General features: G+C 46.4%; 4 protein-coding genes across 4 annotated transcripts; all 4 read right to left on the bottom strand.

Annotated features, from left to right (window-relative positions):
* Nucleotides 1–2,381: 2,381 nt before the first annotated feature.
* On the bottom strand, nucleotides 2,382–4,729 carry PtA15_8A279 (uncharacterized protein; the record flags this gene model as incomplete). Its single annotated transcript, XM_053171691.1, has 9 exons — nucleotides 2,382–2,402; nucleotides 2,476–2,562; nucleotides 2,640–2,757; nucleotides 2,841–3,571; nucleotides 3,635–3,739; nucleotides 3,816–3,971; nucleotides 4,045–4,203; nucleotides 4,288–4,527; nucleotides 4,610–4,729. The coding sequence occupies 9 exons, from the start codon at nucleotides 4,727–4,729 to the stop codon at nucleotides 2,382–2,384; spliced, it is 1,737 nt and encodes a 578-aa protein (XP_053022930.1).
* A 102-nt stretch (nucleotides 4,730–4,831) lies between these two features.
* PtA15_8A278 (uncharacterized protein) lies at nucleotides 4,832–5,872 on the bottom strand (the record flags this gene model as incomplete). Its single annotated transcript, XM_053171690.1, has 5 exons — nucleotides 4,832–5,056; nucleotides 5,147–5,239; nucleotides 5,356–5,471; nucleotides 5,612–5,694; nucleotides 5,754–5,872. 5 exons carry the CDS (start codon nucleotides 5,870–5,872, stop codon nucleotides 4,832–4,834), a joined length of 636 nt encoding a protein of 211 aa, XP_053022929.1.
* Nucleotides 5,873–7,196: 1,324 nt separating this feature from the next.
* Nucleotides 7,197–8,278, bottom strand: PtA15_8A277 (uncharacterized protein; the record flags this gene model as incomplete). The annotated part of the gene is made up of 6 exons (XM_053171689.1): nucleotides 7,197–7,350; nucleotides 7,460–7,494; nucleotides 7,571–7,633; nucleotides 7,718–7,927; nucleotides 7,998–8,066; nucleotides 8,162–8,278. 6 exons carry the CDS (start codon nucleotides 8,276–8,278, stop codon nucleotides 7,197–7,199), a joined length of 648 nt encoding a protein of 215 aa, XP_053022928.1.
* A 2,783-nt stretch (nucleotides 8,279–11,061) lies between these two features.
* PtA15_8A276 (uncharacterized protein) lies at nucleotides 11,062–12,601 on the bottom strand (the record flags this gene model as incomplete). Its single annotated transcript, XM_053171688.1, has 8 exons — nucleotides 11,062–11,100; nucleotides 11,279–11,385; nucleotides 11,446–11,635; nucleotides 11,707–11,768; nucleotides 11,865–11,955; nucleotides 12,017–12,092; nucleotides 12,165–12,483; nucleotides 12,580–12,601. 8 exons carry the CDS (start codon nucleotides 12,599–12,601, stop codon nucleotides 11,062–11,064), a joined length of 906 nt encoding a protein of 301 aa, XP_053022927.1.
* Between the last annotated feature and the right edge of the window lie 1,357 nt (nucleotides 12,602–13,958).

Below are 13,958 nucleotides of genomic sequence, written 5' to 3'. Positions count from 1 at the left end.
CACCACATCCGCGCCAACTGAGATAAGAACCGATACCTCTAACTGTGCAATCCACTGGGCCATATGCATTACTAACGCAGCGGAGCCCATGCAGCGGGAAAATCGTTGGTCCTTCGCATCCGAAATAGATAAAAAATGGAGGAATTTGATAATAATGAATCCTGTCAAAAATGATGCTAGGCACTAGACAAGCTTCGCGAAACAGTTGATTAGTGGGCATATCAACAAGTTTCTGTCCAAGTTACAGCACGGGAAGTCCGACTGACCGTTGTGGTACCGATAGCGATGGCATCAAGACGATGACCAAGTTCGACCTTTTCGTCTAACACTGAATCAGATAATGAAAGAAACTGCAACATATTGTCTTTGGGATTAAGCTTGGACTTCGGGATACATTTCGAGTGATAAAGTTATGTGCTTACGGGGCACAGGCCCAGTTTCATCTTCAGCTTTCTGCCACACACAGCACCGGGGCCATGACGTCATCCATTATGAACTGGCAGCCAGGCACATGTCCCTCGCCTACCGGGCTCTACCGGGGGGCAGTAGCACACCCTTCCCGTCCGGAGATCCCCCATCAAGAACGTGGCAAAGAATCCGAAATTTTTCGCGTTGGAAAAATATCATCCAAAAATATGCATCCATCCAGATTAAAAACGACGCGACTGCTCAAAGGTTGAGTGGTTTAGCGGGTCAATCTTCAACATTCAGGCAATATTTTTCCTTCTTGTTCCTTCCCATCACATAGGTGTGTGCCAAGATTTCTGACAAATCTAGTTCTGATCTTCCTGTGTTCACGCAAGCAAGGCGACGAACGGCTTTGAAAGGGACACTAGGATCAACTATTGAAGGGGTGTATGTGTTACTGAACCTCCAAGGTCGGAGAAAACGAGTGAGAAGATATAAGGTAGGGTGACGGATTGACTCATGCATCCAACAGTCCGGGTGGACCAGCCCGCCAAGCTCAGCCGAGCGCACACGCGCCATTCGTGCACAGTGCAGAGGTCTTCAAAAACTCCGAAACGGCCACACCTGCCACTCAAGCGCGCTGTGGTGGTAGCCGGCCGGGCTCCAAGTCCTGTGATGGAGATTCAAATCCATTGCAATAATGGTGCCACTTGTTGGTCATTGGAGCGGAGAGCCAGGCGTCTAGATGTTTGATGCTGTCAAAAAATTGGGTTTGATTGTAGAGATTGGGGAGTCAAATCTATGGTATTCTATGCAAACTTACAGTGTGCGGATGAATTTTGAGTTATCTTGCCATACATTGTATTGAGGTTGAAAAGTTTGTCTTATGTGTGTCACAACAGTGTGTGTCCTCAATGTCCTTGGGTTGATGTTCTCAGCTTTCATTTTATTGATCCAATGTTCCTGAATAAAGAGAAAGATAGTCAAGTCCGGAAGTTCGTTTAGAATACTTCAAGTCACCTCTTGGCTGTTTTGCAAGTTCAACTGCACAGCTGTGGAGGGAGAAGGGTGTTCATTGCTTCTGTTTTCAATGCTAGGGACAGTAAAAGAAGCATGGCCATATGCGGAGAAAGAGAACCAATTTCTTTGATCTGCCCAGCAATACATAAATATATATTCACAAAGAAACACTTGGGCAATTGTTATGTTGTAGGGAAATGAAGAAAAGAGGAGAGGACAAAGAGAAACAGAAAGTGAAAGAGGCAAACAGATGGAAGCACCAACAACACGCACAAATATATATTTACAAGACATACAATCCCAACACATTTTTTGTTTCTCCAATGTTTTTTTAGACCAGCCAAAAAAAAAAAAAAAAAAAATTGGGGGGGGGGGGGTTGCCGAAGCACAACCGATGACCAGACAATCATATCAAAGGAACCAACAAGTGAATTGACAGGTCGACCGAAGAAGCAGACAAAGAAGATGATGATAATTAGTAGTGATAGAGTGAAAGACATGTGTGTATGTGAATGGGTGGTCCCTTCAGACCAGTGATTTTTGAATAATAGAGTACAAAAAAGGAGAGGGACGTCCCAAGCAAAATGACAGAAAGAGAAAAAAAAAAAGTGTACACATAATTATGATAAGATTAAACGGTCTCCAGCCAGTGCCATGTGTCGCCCCCCTCTCTCATTTTCTTGCACACACACACACATGAACACTTCCGAAGAAGAAACATAAGAAAAGAGAAAATGATGAGTACACGCATGTCATTAGAACCCGCAACGAAATACGCTCACCTGTTGTTTTACATCCCCGCATCCCTCAAAAATACCCATAAAAATACCCATAAAAATCCGAAAGTTGATAACAATAAGAAAGTGATTAGAAGCAAACAAAGAGACGAATCCTCTAAACGAAAAAGGGGGGGTGGGGAAGGACAGAAACGCAGAGTCCGTTCGATTGGCCGCTCATTTACGACGCGCGAATGTCTACAGACAATGTTTCAAATCCGATCAGCATGGTTGTTACAGCTTTACCAGAAAAGAGGATGTGTATGTATACCTTATTCAGCATCGATAAAGTCTTAGGCACCGATAATTGGACGTACTCCAAATCGAGAGTCGGCACATTATCTTTCTGTTTTTCCAACTACAAAAAAGAACAGAGACAATCTCAGACCCGAGTATATAAAGAGAGGGGCAAGAGAGAGAGAAAGAGAGACGGACGAGGTCGTCGATCTTCAGGTCCATCTCCAAGATCGCCTTCTCTCGGCCTTTGTAGTGCAATGCAATGATGAATGTGCCGGGCGAGGGCGAAACGATCTGGAAGAAGATATTGGCCCGTCTACACCCCAAAACAAAGCCAACTCAATCAGCTTTCCGAAACCACACACACAGAGAGAGAGGGACAAGGAGGAAGAGACGGACCGGTTTTCAGGGACGTTAGTGTCGACAATCACGCCGTCCTTCTCGAACTGAGCATGGCTAAATTTGTAGGGCCCCAGGGCCTGAGCCTTCGGGATTTTCTTCTCCTTGCCGTCGACGCTGACGACGCCGACGCCGCCGCCGACGGTTTTTCCCTTCTGGTTGGCCGTGCTCGTGATCCGGACGTTCTGGAGATAGGCCTTATACTGTTCAAGTTGCGAGCGAAGATAGTTGTTGTGGTCGCCGATGGTCTTGTAAACCGATTCTAACGACTTGGTTTCCAGAAGCACCTTCTCTCGCATGTTGCCCAGATGGGTCAGTTCGGCCGCAATCTCGTCAACCAGAAGCTTGTGTCCATCCTTCCGATCACACAGCTTGATCTCTTCCAGTTCTCGCAACATCTCCTTGACTTTGAGCCCCTTGCGGACCAGCACCGCATCCTTGGCCGTCGCCGCTCGTTCAGCAATCTGAATCAGGTTCATCGGCCGCTTCTCCGTCAGTTGCGGGATCGATCGGATCAGCTGGACAAAGATTGACTTGGTCTCCATGTACAAGATATCGTTCTGTGTCAGGTTGTTTTCGGCCATCAATGCCGTCGTAATATCTTGGATCGGAATTTCCCATCGACTGTACAATGGTAGCTCTATCGTCCGGTTCTCTTTCCGAGGAACTTGAGGCGGAGCTGGACCAATTTCCTCCAGGAGTATTCGCAAATGTTGGCGCTCGTCCTTGGCCTAAGTACTCTGGGAATCAGTCTCAAAGTTCTTTTGAAGTTCTCAAAAGGCATCTGAACTCACCAAATGATCGAGGTGGGAAACGAGAAGAGCATGGGTATTGTATAGTTCGTTGAGGGTGATGTTGATTTGCAGATCTTTCTTGGACAGAGCCATGTACTGGTCCATCTGCATTCTCGTAAAAAAGGATAATCAACAATCCAAAACCAGCCAGCCTCATAGACTGGAGCAAGGGGAACAGTACCTCAAGCGACTCGTAAAAATCCTTGACTTCACATAACAAGTTCAAAAATTTATTGATCCTGGCCTTGTTGCTTTCGACAAATGGGTTCAAGCTCATCATATATGCTTCTTTCGAGTATGATGGTTTGTTGGCCAAGTTCTGGAGCATTTTCGCGATCTAGACAGGGGATGATAAATTCTCAAAAAAAAAAAAAAAAAGGCACATTTGAGAGAATTCAGGAAGGACATACCAGGGTTAATGTGCGTCGAGGGTATTTAGCAGTTGTTGGTAGGTTGTCAATTAACATGTATGCTTGCGGGGTAACGATGGCAGGATTGATGAAGCGAAGAAAGAAGAAGCCACCAATTAGAGAGCAAATCGCAATGTCGGTCGCATCTTGGTATTTGCGCTAGCAAAAAAAAGCGCCAGTATCGAGAAAGAAGGAATGAGCAGCTGTGCGGCAAGAGTCGGCTTGATTGGATACCCTACATACTTTGGTCAAGCTTCGAATTTGTTTGCATATCCACCGGATCCCGTAGGGTACACTGTCGATGCTCTCCATGATCGTCATCAGAAAACTGTTGGCAATTTCCATCAACATCGCCAGTCGAGGTGCAATAATGTTTTGTACATCTATGTTCGCCGCTGCCACTTCAGCAGAAATCCCACGGGGAAGATCTTCAGGTAATGAGCCAGTCTCGTCTTCGATCTGCTGGATCATTTGGTCGTAAACCTAAGCAAAAAAAAAATCATAATCTATCGATTCATCAAGAATGTTCCCCGATCGCGGAAGAGAAAGACTCGTCTGATCTGACCTTCAAGGGATTAATTTCCAAGTTCAAGTCTTTGTGCTCTATGAGACTGTTTATCCGCTCGGCCAAAACAGTTTTCAGATAACTTTGCCCGGGCCCACGGCGCGTGTAAGTGGTCATCATCCGTGATACAGGCGTGTTTGCACGTAGGAGTGAGCCGAAATCGGTCGTAGTTTCGAATTGAGCAGATAGTACGGACTGTGCGTGTGTGTGTGTGTGTTGAGTTCATGGGGGAGTCAGTGGTTGGGATGGTCGATAAGAGTGGGAGATCAATCTGACCTGAAACATTGTCAGGAGTAGATGCTCTTCTCGATTTTCGTACTGGTTTCCGTAGAGCGTGAACATGACCGTCTGGAGCAAGGTGTCGATTTCGCCCATCGAGACCAAACGACAAAGAGCAGCAATATGGCGCGGTTCACTTTGGAGCAAAAAGAATAGGTTGGCGTATTGCTGTGAAGATCGCGGATGCCGCACGAAGCAGGTGTTGGTATGTCAGTCTCGGATCGAGATAAGATGGGAGAACTCCAAGGGAAAAGACACCTGTGTCCTCTTCTCGTCCAAGTAGAGTCCTTCTGATTCATCGGCTTCCTCTAGATGCTCCCGTACTTCTTCCCGTTCACCCAATGCCATCCGCTAAAAACAATCATCCAATAAGAGTAATTTGTATATAGATTGTGAAGTGTGTATGTGCATATCGAGGAGGATTAGCTGGAAGAGTTGAGCAAGGATGAGAGAGCAGGACGACTTGCGTTTTGAATGAGCAGTGCGATGCGAGAGTCGAGGTAGCGGACATCCCGTTCAAGGACGAAGTTCTTCTTGGATTGAGACGAAATCTTTGTTTTGAGATCGCGTAGACGTTTCTGGGCTGGAGAAGGGTACAGCATAAAGGTGCAAGACGAGCGATTGGTCAGAACACTGGGCATGAATGATTGATCGCGTGATGGTGAATGAAACCAAACGATCGGGATAGGAAAACGAGTGATCCCAGCAAAAGGCTCAAAGCACCTCTGGCTAATTCATCTTCGATCTCCGTGTCGTTCTCCGCTGCCATAGAATAAAGCTGGGTGACCGAGTACCGATTGGTGTTCCTAGAGTACGGGACATGATCAGCTGGTGGCCAGACCGGGGAAGAGGACGAGTGGCTGACCTTGAAGAATCCCGGAGATGGGCGGAGGGGTTGTTGGAGCCCATCGCGCTGAGAGGGGCGAGGCTGGCGATGGATCGTTTTCCGACTGCATTGCTAGTGCTGTTGCTTCTGCTGGCCATCTGGGGATTGAGGGTTTCAGAGGTCAATGTAGTTGACATCAACCACCGACTCGATCTTTGGACAGCGGACTGAAGGGTGGTTCGTTCGTGCTTGCTGGTTGTGGTGGTAGTGGTGTGCTGATGAGGTTGTTTGGTGTGTGGTGGTGGTGGAAGGACAGAGTGGAGTGGGCAGGGTGCTACTGCTGGGCGAGAGGAAGGCGGCCTATCTTGTCACACAGATAACCCAAAACATGCAGACAGTCACACAAAGTTGCATACATTCTTCAGTCGATCGGCACCTCAGGACAGCTACTTGTTTATTTACGTAAAAGAGAACCATCTCAACACGAAGAAGATGAAAACACTTCGGCAACAGGAGACACGCCCACTATGGCTGCGTGTGATCCAACCATATAACGAATATTTCCCATAGACAAGAGTGTCCCATCTCAGGGCTATCTCAGGGGCACAGAATCTTGAAAGCACCAGCTGTCTTCATGGCATGATATCCATTCCCATTCCCATTCCCATTCCCTGAGAGGAAACACAATATCACTCAGGGGCTCGGTTGGAAGCTTGAATGGGTGAGCAGGGAAAAGTTCAACTGCTGAAAATACCCTGCTAATCCATGTATGTACTACAGACATACTCTTTCAAGGGAAATCAAACATGATCTTAAACAGGATGCATCTGCAGCAACTTATAAACCCTTTCAATTAGGGTTCCCAAAGTTCCAAACATACAAATTTCAAGCCTTATGGGTTCAAGTTCAATGTTAGAAAACTGATATGGACCAATTTGCTGGGGGTAGAGGGATGATAGTAGATAACATTACACAAGATTCCATATCAACTTTTTGAAGAGTAATCATGCTATGATTTCATGTCACTCAACTTTGAGAAGCCTAAATGAATCTACATAATAGTTAACCTGGCCAGCAGAACCATCCTCAAGTCCTTTAGGCATACAAGAGATTGAAACTATCATGTCACATCCGGAAACTTGTGTCTTCGAAAGACACACAAAATCAAATCACGATTGTACACGCTTTCGAATCAACTAACCTTTCATTATTTCCCAAAAAGCGCTAATAAAGAGTGTACACAGTACATATTATAAAGACATGCATAGAAAAGAACGGAATGCTCGAGCTGAATTGGAGAGCTCTTTTTTAAAAGATTGTTAGCCAGGTTTTTTTATCGACGTGGGTTTTTTTCCACCTGTCATTATTTCGCCTTGATTTCGGATGAGCGGGTTGTTTTTTGAAAGTTGGGCAGGCCCCCCAAAAACTGGGATGCGTTGTTTTAAGCTGTAGAGGAGTATGCAGTGATAGTAGTGGTCAGGGCTAATAACACGACTGAATAATTTCAGGTTTTTCGTGAATTTCCAGCGTTTCAGTGGGCGAATGCAATGGAATCGAGGGCCCGAATACCCGGCCTTGGCCGTGGCCCGTCACTCGTAGTCTTCTTGGATCGGCCTGTTGCTTGGCTTGTAGTCTTCTGCAGTGCAGGTTTACAATCAACAGGTGTCTTCATCATTTTCAAAAAAAAAAAAGAAAAAAATCAGCTGCTTTGCTTGGCAATATTGTCCCATGGAAATTTCTCTTACATGTTCAAAAAGATAGAGATTACCCCCTGCGATAACTGTTTTAGGATAAGTGATCAACGTCAGTTGAGAATCTGTTTATCTGAAAGAAATGGCACGGAGGACTCCACTCACGAAAGCGCTAACCACTCGATAATAGGTATACTCGCTGGAGAAAGCTTTGTGGCTATAGTAAAGCTGCCATGGGTTGAATTGAAGCAGGTGAGCAGACGATCGCGTGAGCGAGAAACAATGCCGACAGATGTGGAGACAACAACTCACTTCCCAACACGTGCCTGGCGCGCACGATGCTAAGCCGAAGAAGACTGAGAGCGAGCGGTACAGGAGTGTTGCTCGCGCATCTTGCGTGGTCTCCATGAGCTCAGCTAGTTCGTCCGAGCTTTCGTTGCCCTCTTGTTGTAACTTTGCCGCCAGAAACTCCGCCTTCACTTTCAGATCACACCAGGATATGCACAAAAGAGGCATAAAGACCTGTATTGAGGATTGATATAGATGTTTTAAGTTGAGATCACGATATATATGGGGGAATGGATATGCTCACGCTTAAGAGGAACGTGTTTGCTGTAAGATAAGCGAGTATAACCATATTTAAGGATTTGATTGACTCGATCTATTTAATTGTATACATTCCGAATTTAGTCAGCGATGCTGGCAAGTAAAGATTGATAGGGGTCTTTTCTTTTGTGGGGAGATTCAGGCGCCTACCCGCGAAGAGTTAGCTTTGCGCATGGTGACGAGGATCTTGGAAACAAGGAATGCGCGATCGGCCGACCCATCGTCGGTTTGGGCGACCAGACTCAAGTACCGTTTCAGCGCGACCATCGTTGCAGTTTCTCGCGACCGGTTTTCGCGGCAGTGAAATGTCGACAAAAGGACCCAGGCTGCCGCTTACAATCAGCGAACAACGCAAAGTCTTCTTCGAGGGGGATGGAGTTGGGATGGGTGGACTCACTGGTCATGACTACTACCGGCAGAAGAAAAAAGGCGTGGAAAATCCACTTCAGATATGTTGGCAGGGATGCCTTTTCCTTGGTACAATTGGCGTGATTTCTCCGATACCAAAAGATTGAGACACAGTGACAGACAGTCGCCCATACAAAGCCTGAATAAAAAAATGTCAGTTTTTGTTTGTTTGATGACGCGTTGGACACGTACACCTAAGGTTCGTTGAACAAACATGACGTGGAGATACAGTCAGTCTTGATAAACGCCCAGACTTTGATGTCGGGTCGACCAGGAGTCAAAAGGTCAAACATACCAAGTTCCCAAGATAACAGGCACAAACTTGACATAGGCAATCAGGTTGTGGGCAAATGAATATTCTATTTGATGGGTCGAGAAGTTATGCTGCTCCCAGATCCAATCGATTACCGACACTTGTGATCATAAAAAGACAGCGTGAAATATTATTTTGACCAAGTCAGCCAGCCAGAATCAGGTGGACTGAAACGTGGAAACCGCACGAGATATCTTTTGGAGTAAGAAAAGTTGAGCCTCACGTATGGAAAATAAGAGGGCCGTGAGCGTGTTGCAGTTGATTGTTTCGAAATTCCACATGCCCACTGGTGATAAAACATCGAACGGTGTGAGTGCTTGCGAGATAATCCAAAACACAGTGCATCTTGCTTCTTACGCGAAGTCCTCTTGCCCAAGGTAAAGTTTCCTAGGGCAGTCATCACATACAAGTTGTAAAGCGTCTGCACTGTTAAACTGGTTCGAATTTTTCCATGAGTGTAAAAGAAGCTTCAGTTGGCGATTGTAGGTAGTTCCACACTTCGAGTCAGAAATTTATGAGAGCTTGATCATTTACATGATAAGTGAAACGAGCATCACTTTCGAAGTGATCTCTGCCCACGATGGAATATCTGTCGACTGGATCAAATCAAGCAACAAAAAAAGAACAGAAGTATTATTGACAACGCATTCCGGAGAAGTTCCCGACGTTACCCACCCTGAGCCCGGAGGTGTATTCCTGCACAAAGAGGTAGGGATTCTGTTCGCTGGGAATTTCATTTGCGAATTCGGCGAGCACTTTCTCCACATCCCAGGGATCTGCCATGCTTGACGAGGAGAGTTGATCGGTGAGGATGTAGGCGGTGGGGAGGAGAGAGATGCGCTGTTGACTCCACAAGGTCCACTACACAAACCAGTGGCAGAGGATGATTTGTTTTGAAAAGAAAGAAAAAAAAAGTTGCATACAATCACACCATTTAAATCCTAAGCGATATGGTTACTGATGAATATATAGCGAGATATAGATGTTTTTGGCGTATGTATCCAAAGTTGGCTGGGGCCCACTCCAAAAAATCAATTTTCTGTCGACCCAAAGTCAATAGGTTCTGCGTCATTCCTACATCACTTGATATTTGTTGTATAGCTGTACAGCCTACGCCGACGCATCTCCTAGCATCTCCTTCCCCAGCTTTGAGGTACACCTTGTCACTTTCTCGCTAAACATGTAGATTTGGTGACTTTAACTTTCAAGCCTCTGGAAAGACATGAGGACATGATATCAGGCAACGTATTTATGTATGTAAGAAGAGGTAAAAAGCCCCCACAGGAGCACCACTGCCGACTCAATGAATCCTGGAGTCACGTGCGTCGCATTCTACGCAACCGCCGCATCCCACTCATGCTCTTCCCGTTGTTCTCATTCCAGAGTGCACGATGGCGCTGCTGCTTAGCAATTTGGGAGAATCGTTGAAGCACTAAAAAATAATGTGAGCGATTGTGAGTATGAAAAATATGGAAGAAGATGGAAGTACATAGGATGGAGTGATCATCATTTTTTTGTAATTAATTTGGGCATAACAAGTACGAGTCAGCCAAATAAAGATGCAGGAAGTCATCTTCTCGGCAGCGGCCGCGTCCGCATCCTCACTTACATAACCGCTCTGTATTTAGAGGGGGGACGCCCCGCAGGGACCCTCCGAAGGAAAGGAGTGACTTACGCAACTCCGGTGGTTTGGAGGCATGACAGTTTTGTTGAGTTTGGCTGGTGGATCTTTAAGATGTCCGATTTGAAACTTGTCAAGATTATAAGGGGGAAAGGCGAACTTCGCCAGGGCCCCTCCGGTTCGCGGCCAGGAGGGACTAGCTAAGTTCTGTGGGAAGGCATGCTTCTTCGTTTTTTTTGTTCCTGATTGTATTGGTGTCCACTTGGTTGTTTTGTTTTGCGTTTTTAGGTGGCTGATCGGGAAATCCAGCAAAACGAAATCGAGAATGTAAATATGTAAAAGTATTGTGGGTACACCGACACGGGACTTTGAGAAAATGCATTGTGTAGCTCAGGCTGGACTGGTTTGAGTGGTATGTTTGGTAACATAGAATAATCTCATTCTACTTTCCAGAGTCATATCGCACATAATGCTCATCTTATGCGGTGCCTTGGATATCCAGTAAAGCATCCAGCAGATGAAAATGTGGTTCTAGATACAGAGAATCTGAGACCGAAGCTTCTCGAAGTGTGTTCATGTAGCCACCCTGGAAAATATTATTACAAAAAATACCCTTCATTTTCTTTCTCTTTATTTTTATGGTTGAGACACAATGATCATTTTGTTTGTTTGTTGAACAGTAGAGAGGAATGTCAGAGTGAATCATTTTTAAGATTTCATGGCTGTTTCTGTCGCTGATTCAGGGACCTATTTCACAAAGGATGGAAGAAAATAAGATTTCGATGAACCGATTCATATCCAATGACCAATTGTGTGTTAGGTGGTTAAGCATAGTTTGAGATAAACAAGAAGAGTTTGCGATCAGATCCCGGGTATAGAGACACGGAAGAAGTTTGTGAAATGTTTAGGATTTTGATGAACGGACCTTAGTCAGCCCTTGAGCCTTCAAAAGCTCGTCGATTTCTGCCGGCTTATAGATTCGTACATGAGGTTGACCGGAGTCTTCATCGGTAGAGATTACGGCAAACTCGACTGAATCCAGATGATGTGTCAGATAACAATGAGCGAAGCGCTAGATCCGAAGGAACTCACCTCGGTCTGAGCTGAGACTCGTATCATCCATCGTCTTGCTGAGCACTTTGAGTGCAAGAACAATCGCTTCGTCGAGGTCCATCGTATCTTTGTAATCTTGTCGGAGTAAGGAGGTGGCAGTTGAGTTGCCACTTCCGATACAAGTGGCTTTCCAAGCGGCATAGTTTCCGGAGGGATCGGTTGAATACAGCTGATTACAAGAAGCAGATGTGTTAGCAGTCCGTTTGAAGAAATTCTTGGCTTCTGGGAATGACGACTGACTTGGAATTGATGATGAGGATCATATCCGGCAATCAGAAACGATACACCAAATGGACGCTGTCCTGGAATCAGATCAAAAGAGTTCATGTTTATCAGACCAATGCGCACGGAGAGAGACAGAGAAAGAGAAAGATAGGGCGGGTGCTCAAAAGACTGACCTCCAAACTGAGTGTAGCCTTGCTTCAAATCACAGAGTCTTTTAACCATCTGCTCTACAGGCATGTCAGTATCGTAAGACATCAAATGTCCCTGGAGTGAGAATAACATTTCAGTTTTCTTGTCCAAAGCCCCCCATCAATTCCAGACTGACTTGAGCAACGTTACGCGAGTAGTTCACTAAAGAGTTAGCATCGGCTGTGTAGCCTGCAACACCGGATAGCAAGTTTCTATGTCAAGTAGGAGACAATTGAGTTAGCTGACAATCCATCCATCGGCCAGATGACCTAATAGCAATTTACCCATTGATCAAGAAAATCTTCTCCCCCGTGCCTTCCTCCTTTTCCAATAATTTGCTGGTCACCTTCTTCTCGGCGGCAAGAACGATCCCAGTGCGTCTCTTGCCTTTCTTGGTAGCGATGGGCTCGGTAGGTTTAGTAGCAAGGGGACTGGCATCAGACATCGCTACATCTTCTGAGCTGGTCGTCTTAGTTTCTTCTCCTGCCGCGGCTGAGGTACCACCAGAGGCCAAGATCCCGATCACCGTTCCGGCATGGTTGATAGCTTCCATCGCATACTCGACTTGATACAATCGTCCCTCTGGCGAGAAGATCGTGGTACCTGGGAACGAAATGAAGACAGATCGAGATCAATGGGATGAGATCGGTGGCTCGGGTCAAACGTCTTCCCGCCTTCGCATTCATTCTCGAGGCTTACGTGAGTCATATCTCCTTGCCATCTTCACAGGATATCGAGGCCTTGTTGTATCGGTGTTGCTTGAAGGGCGGGGTTGGCGGACACTTGCGAGTCAAATGTCTCCCTCGATCGACGTCCTAGGCCATGTCGTCATCCGCCTCGATCGCGGTCGCACAGCATCCACAGTGACGAATCCGCAGCAGAGCAGATGCAGATTGCGGCTAAGCCTCTCGAGACTCGAACGGAGGGGGGGGACCCCCCGTCCCGAAGAGACTCCCCGTACACCCGGGTTCGCAGTCGACACAGCGACGACGCAAAGAACTGCGCCGGCGCGACCTCCCCGACGCCACCAAAGAATTTTGGTGGCCAACCTGATGTCTCTACGCGGGAGGCCGTCAACACCGCGGTCGGCATTGCTTCCTGCGCAGGGCTTGCGTCAGAGTCCGCCGTCGGCACATCATTGACGGGGGGCATGCGCAAAGGAATTGCATCGGCATTTCCTTTGCCCAGGCGTTGCGCAACGCCAATGCATCGGCATTTCCTTTGCGCAACGCATGCGCGAAGGAAATTGCTTTGCGCAAGGGCTCCGCAGAATTGATGCCAAGCCTACGCAACATTGACGTAAGGTGTGCACAGTCGCCGCGGTTGGCGGAGCCGTCAGATTATGGCACTGCGCCGGGATGACCCCGACGTCAAGCAGAGCCACGCAAGTGCTAGAAAAGATCCGGCAGGATTTTCTTCTCAGAAAAGTCCGCCGGATCTTTTTTAATTCCACTTTGAGATGGGACGGTTTTTTTGTTTGTCTGCTAGAATAGTATCCGACGGGTTTTATTTTTCAGGAAAACCTGTGGAGTTGATTAATTTCTAGCATAGGACCTTGCGGACTTTCTTTTTCAGGAAAACCAACAGGATCATAACACACTGCGGGTTTTCTTTTTCAGGAAAACCCGCAGGATTGGAGTACAACATATTGGAGCTTGACGATAACAGTGAGGGGGAAAGGGGGATGAGTGAAATAATGGAGATGGAAGATAGGAGGGCAATACTAGTAACTACTCTACTCGTCGGCAAGAACGGCGGCGGCCTCAGCAAGCGCCTCACGGACATCGTTGAGGGTGGGGACAGTAAATTCTGCCTTTGGGATATCAATGTAGTTTCTCATGTGAGAAAACAAATCATGGTCTTTATCCAAGACAAGCTGTGCATGTCTTGTGCGGAAAAGATAAGATTTGATGTTAGTAAATGAGAGCATGATTGATGAGATAAGAAAGAGAAATTGAAACTTACTGCCGTTGAAAATTGACTGGAGAGCCTCAGAGAATGGCCAGGCGTTCATCGATCTCAAGCCATTGGGAGGTCTTCTTGGATTTATGGACATAGTAATGAACCATGACTAAGCG

The sequence above is a fragment of the Puccinia triticina genome, chromosome 8A, assembly GCF_026914185.1.
Source record: "Puccinia triticina chromosome 8A, complete sequence".
NCBI lineage: Eukaryota > Fungi > Basidiomycota > Pucciniomycetes > Pucciniales > Pucciniaceae > Puccinia > Puccinia triticina.
This window is presented reverse-complemented; position numbering and strand designations above follow the sequence as displayed.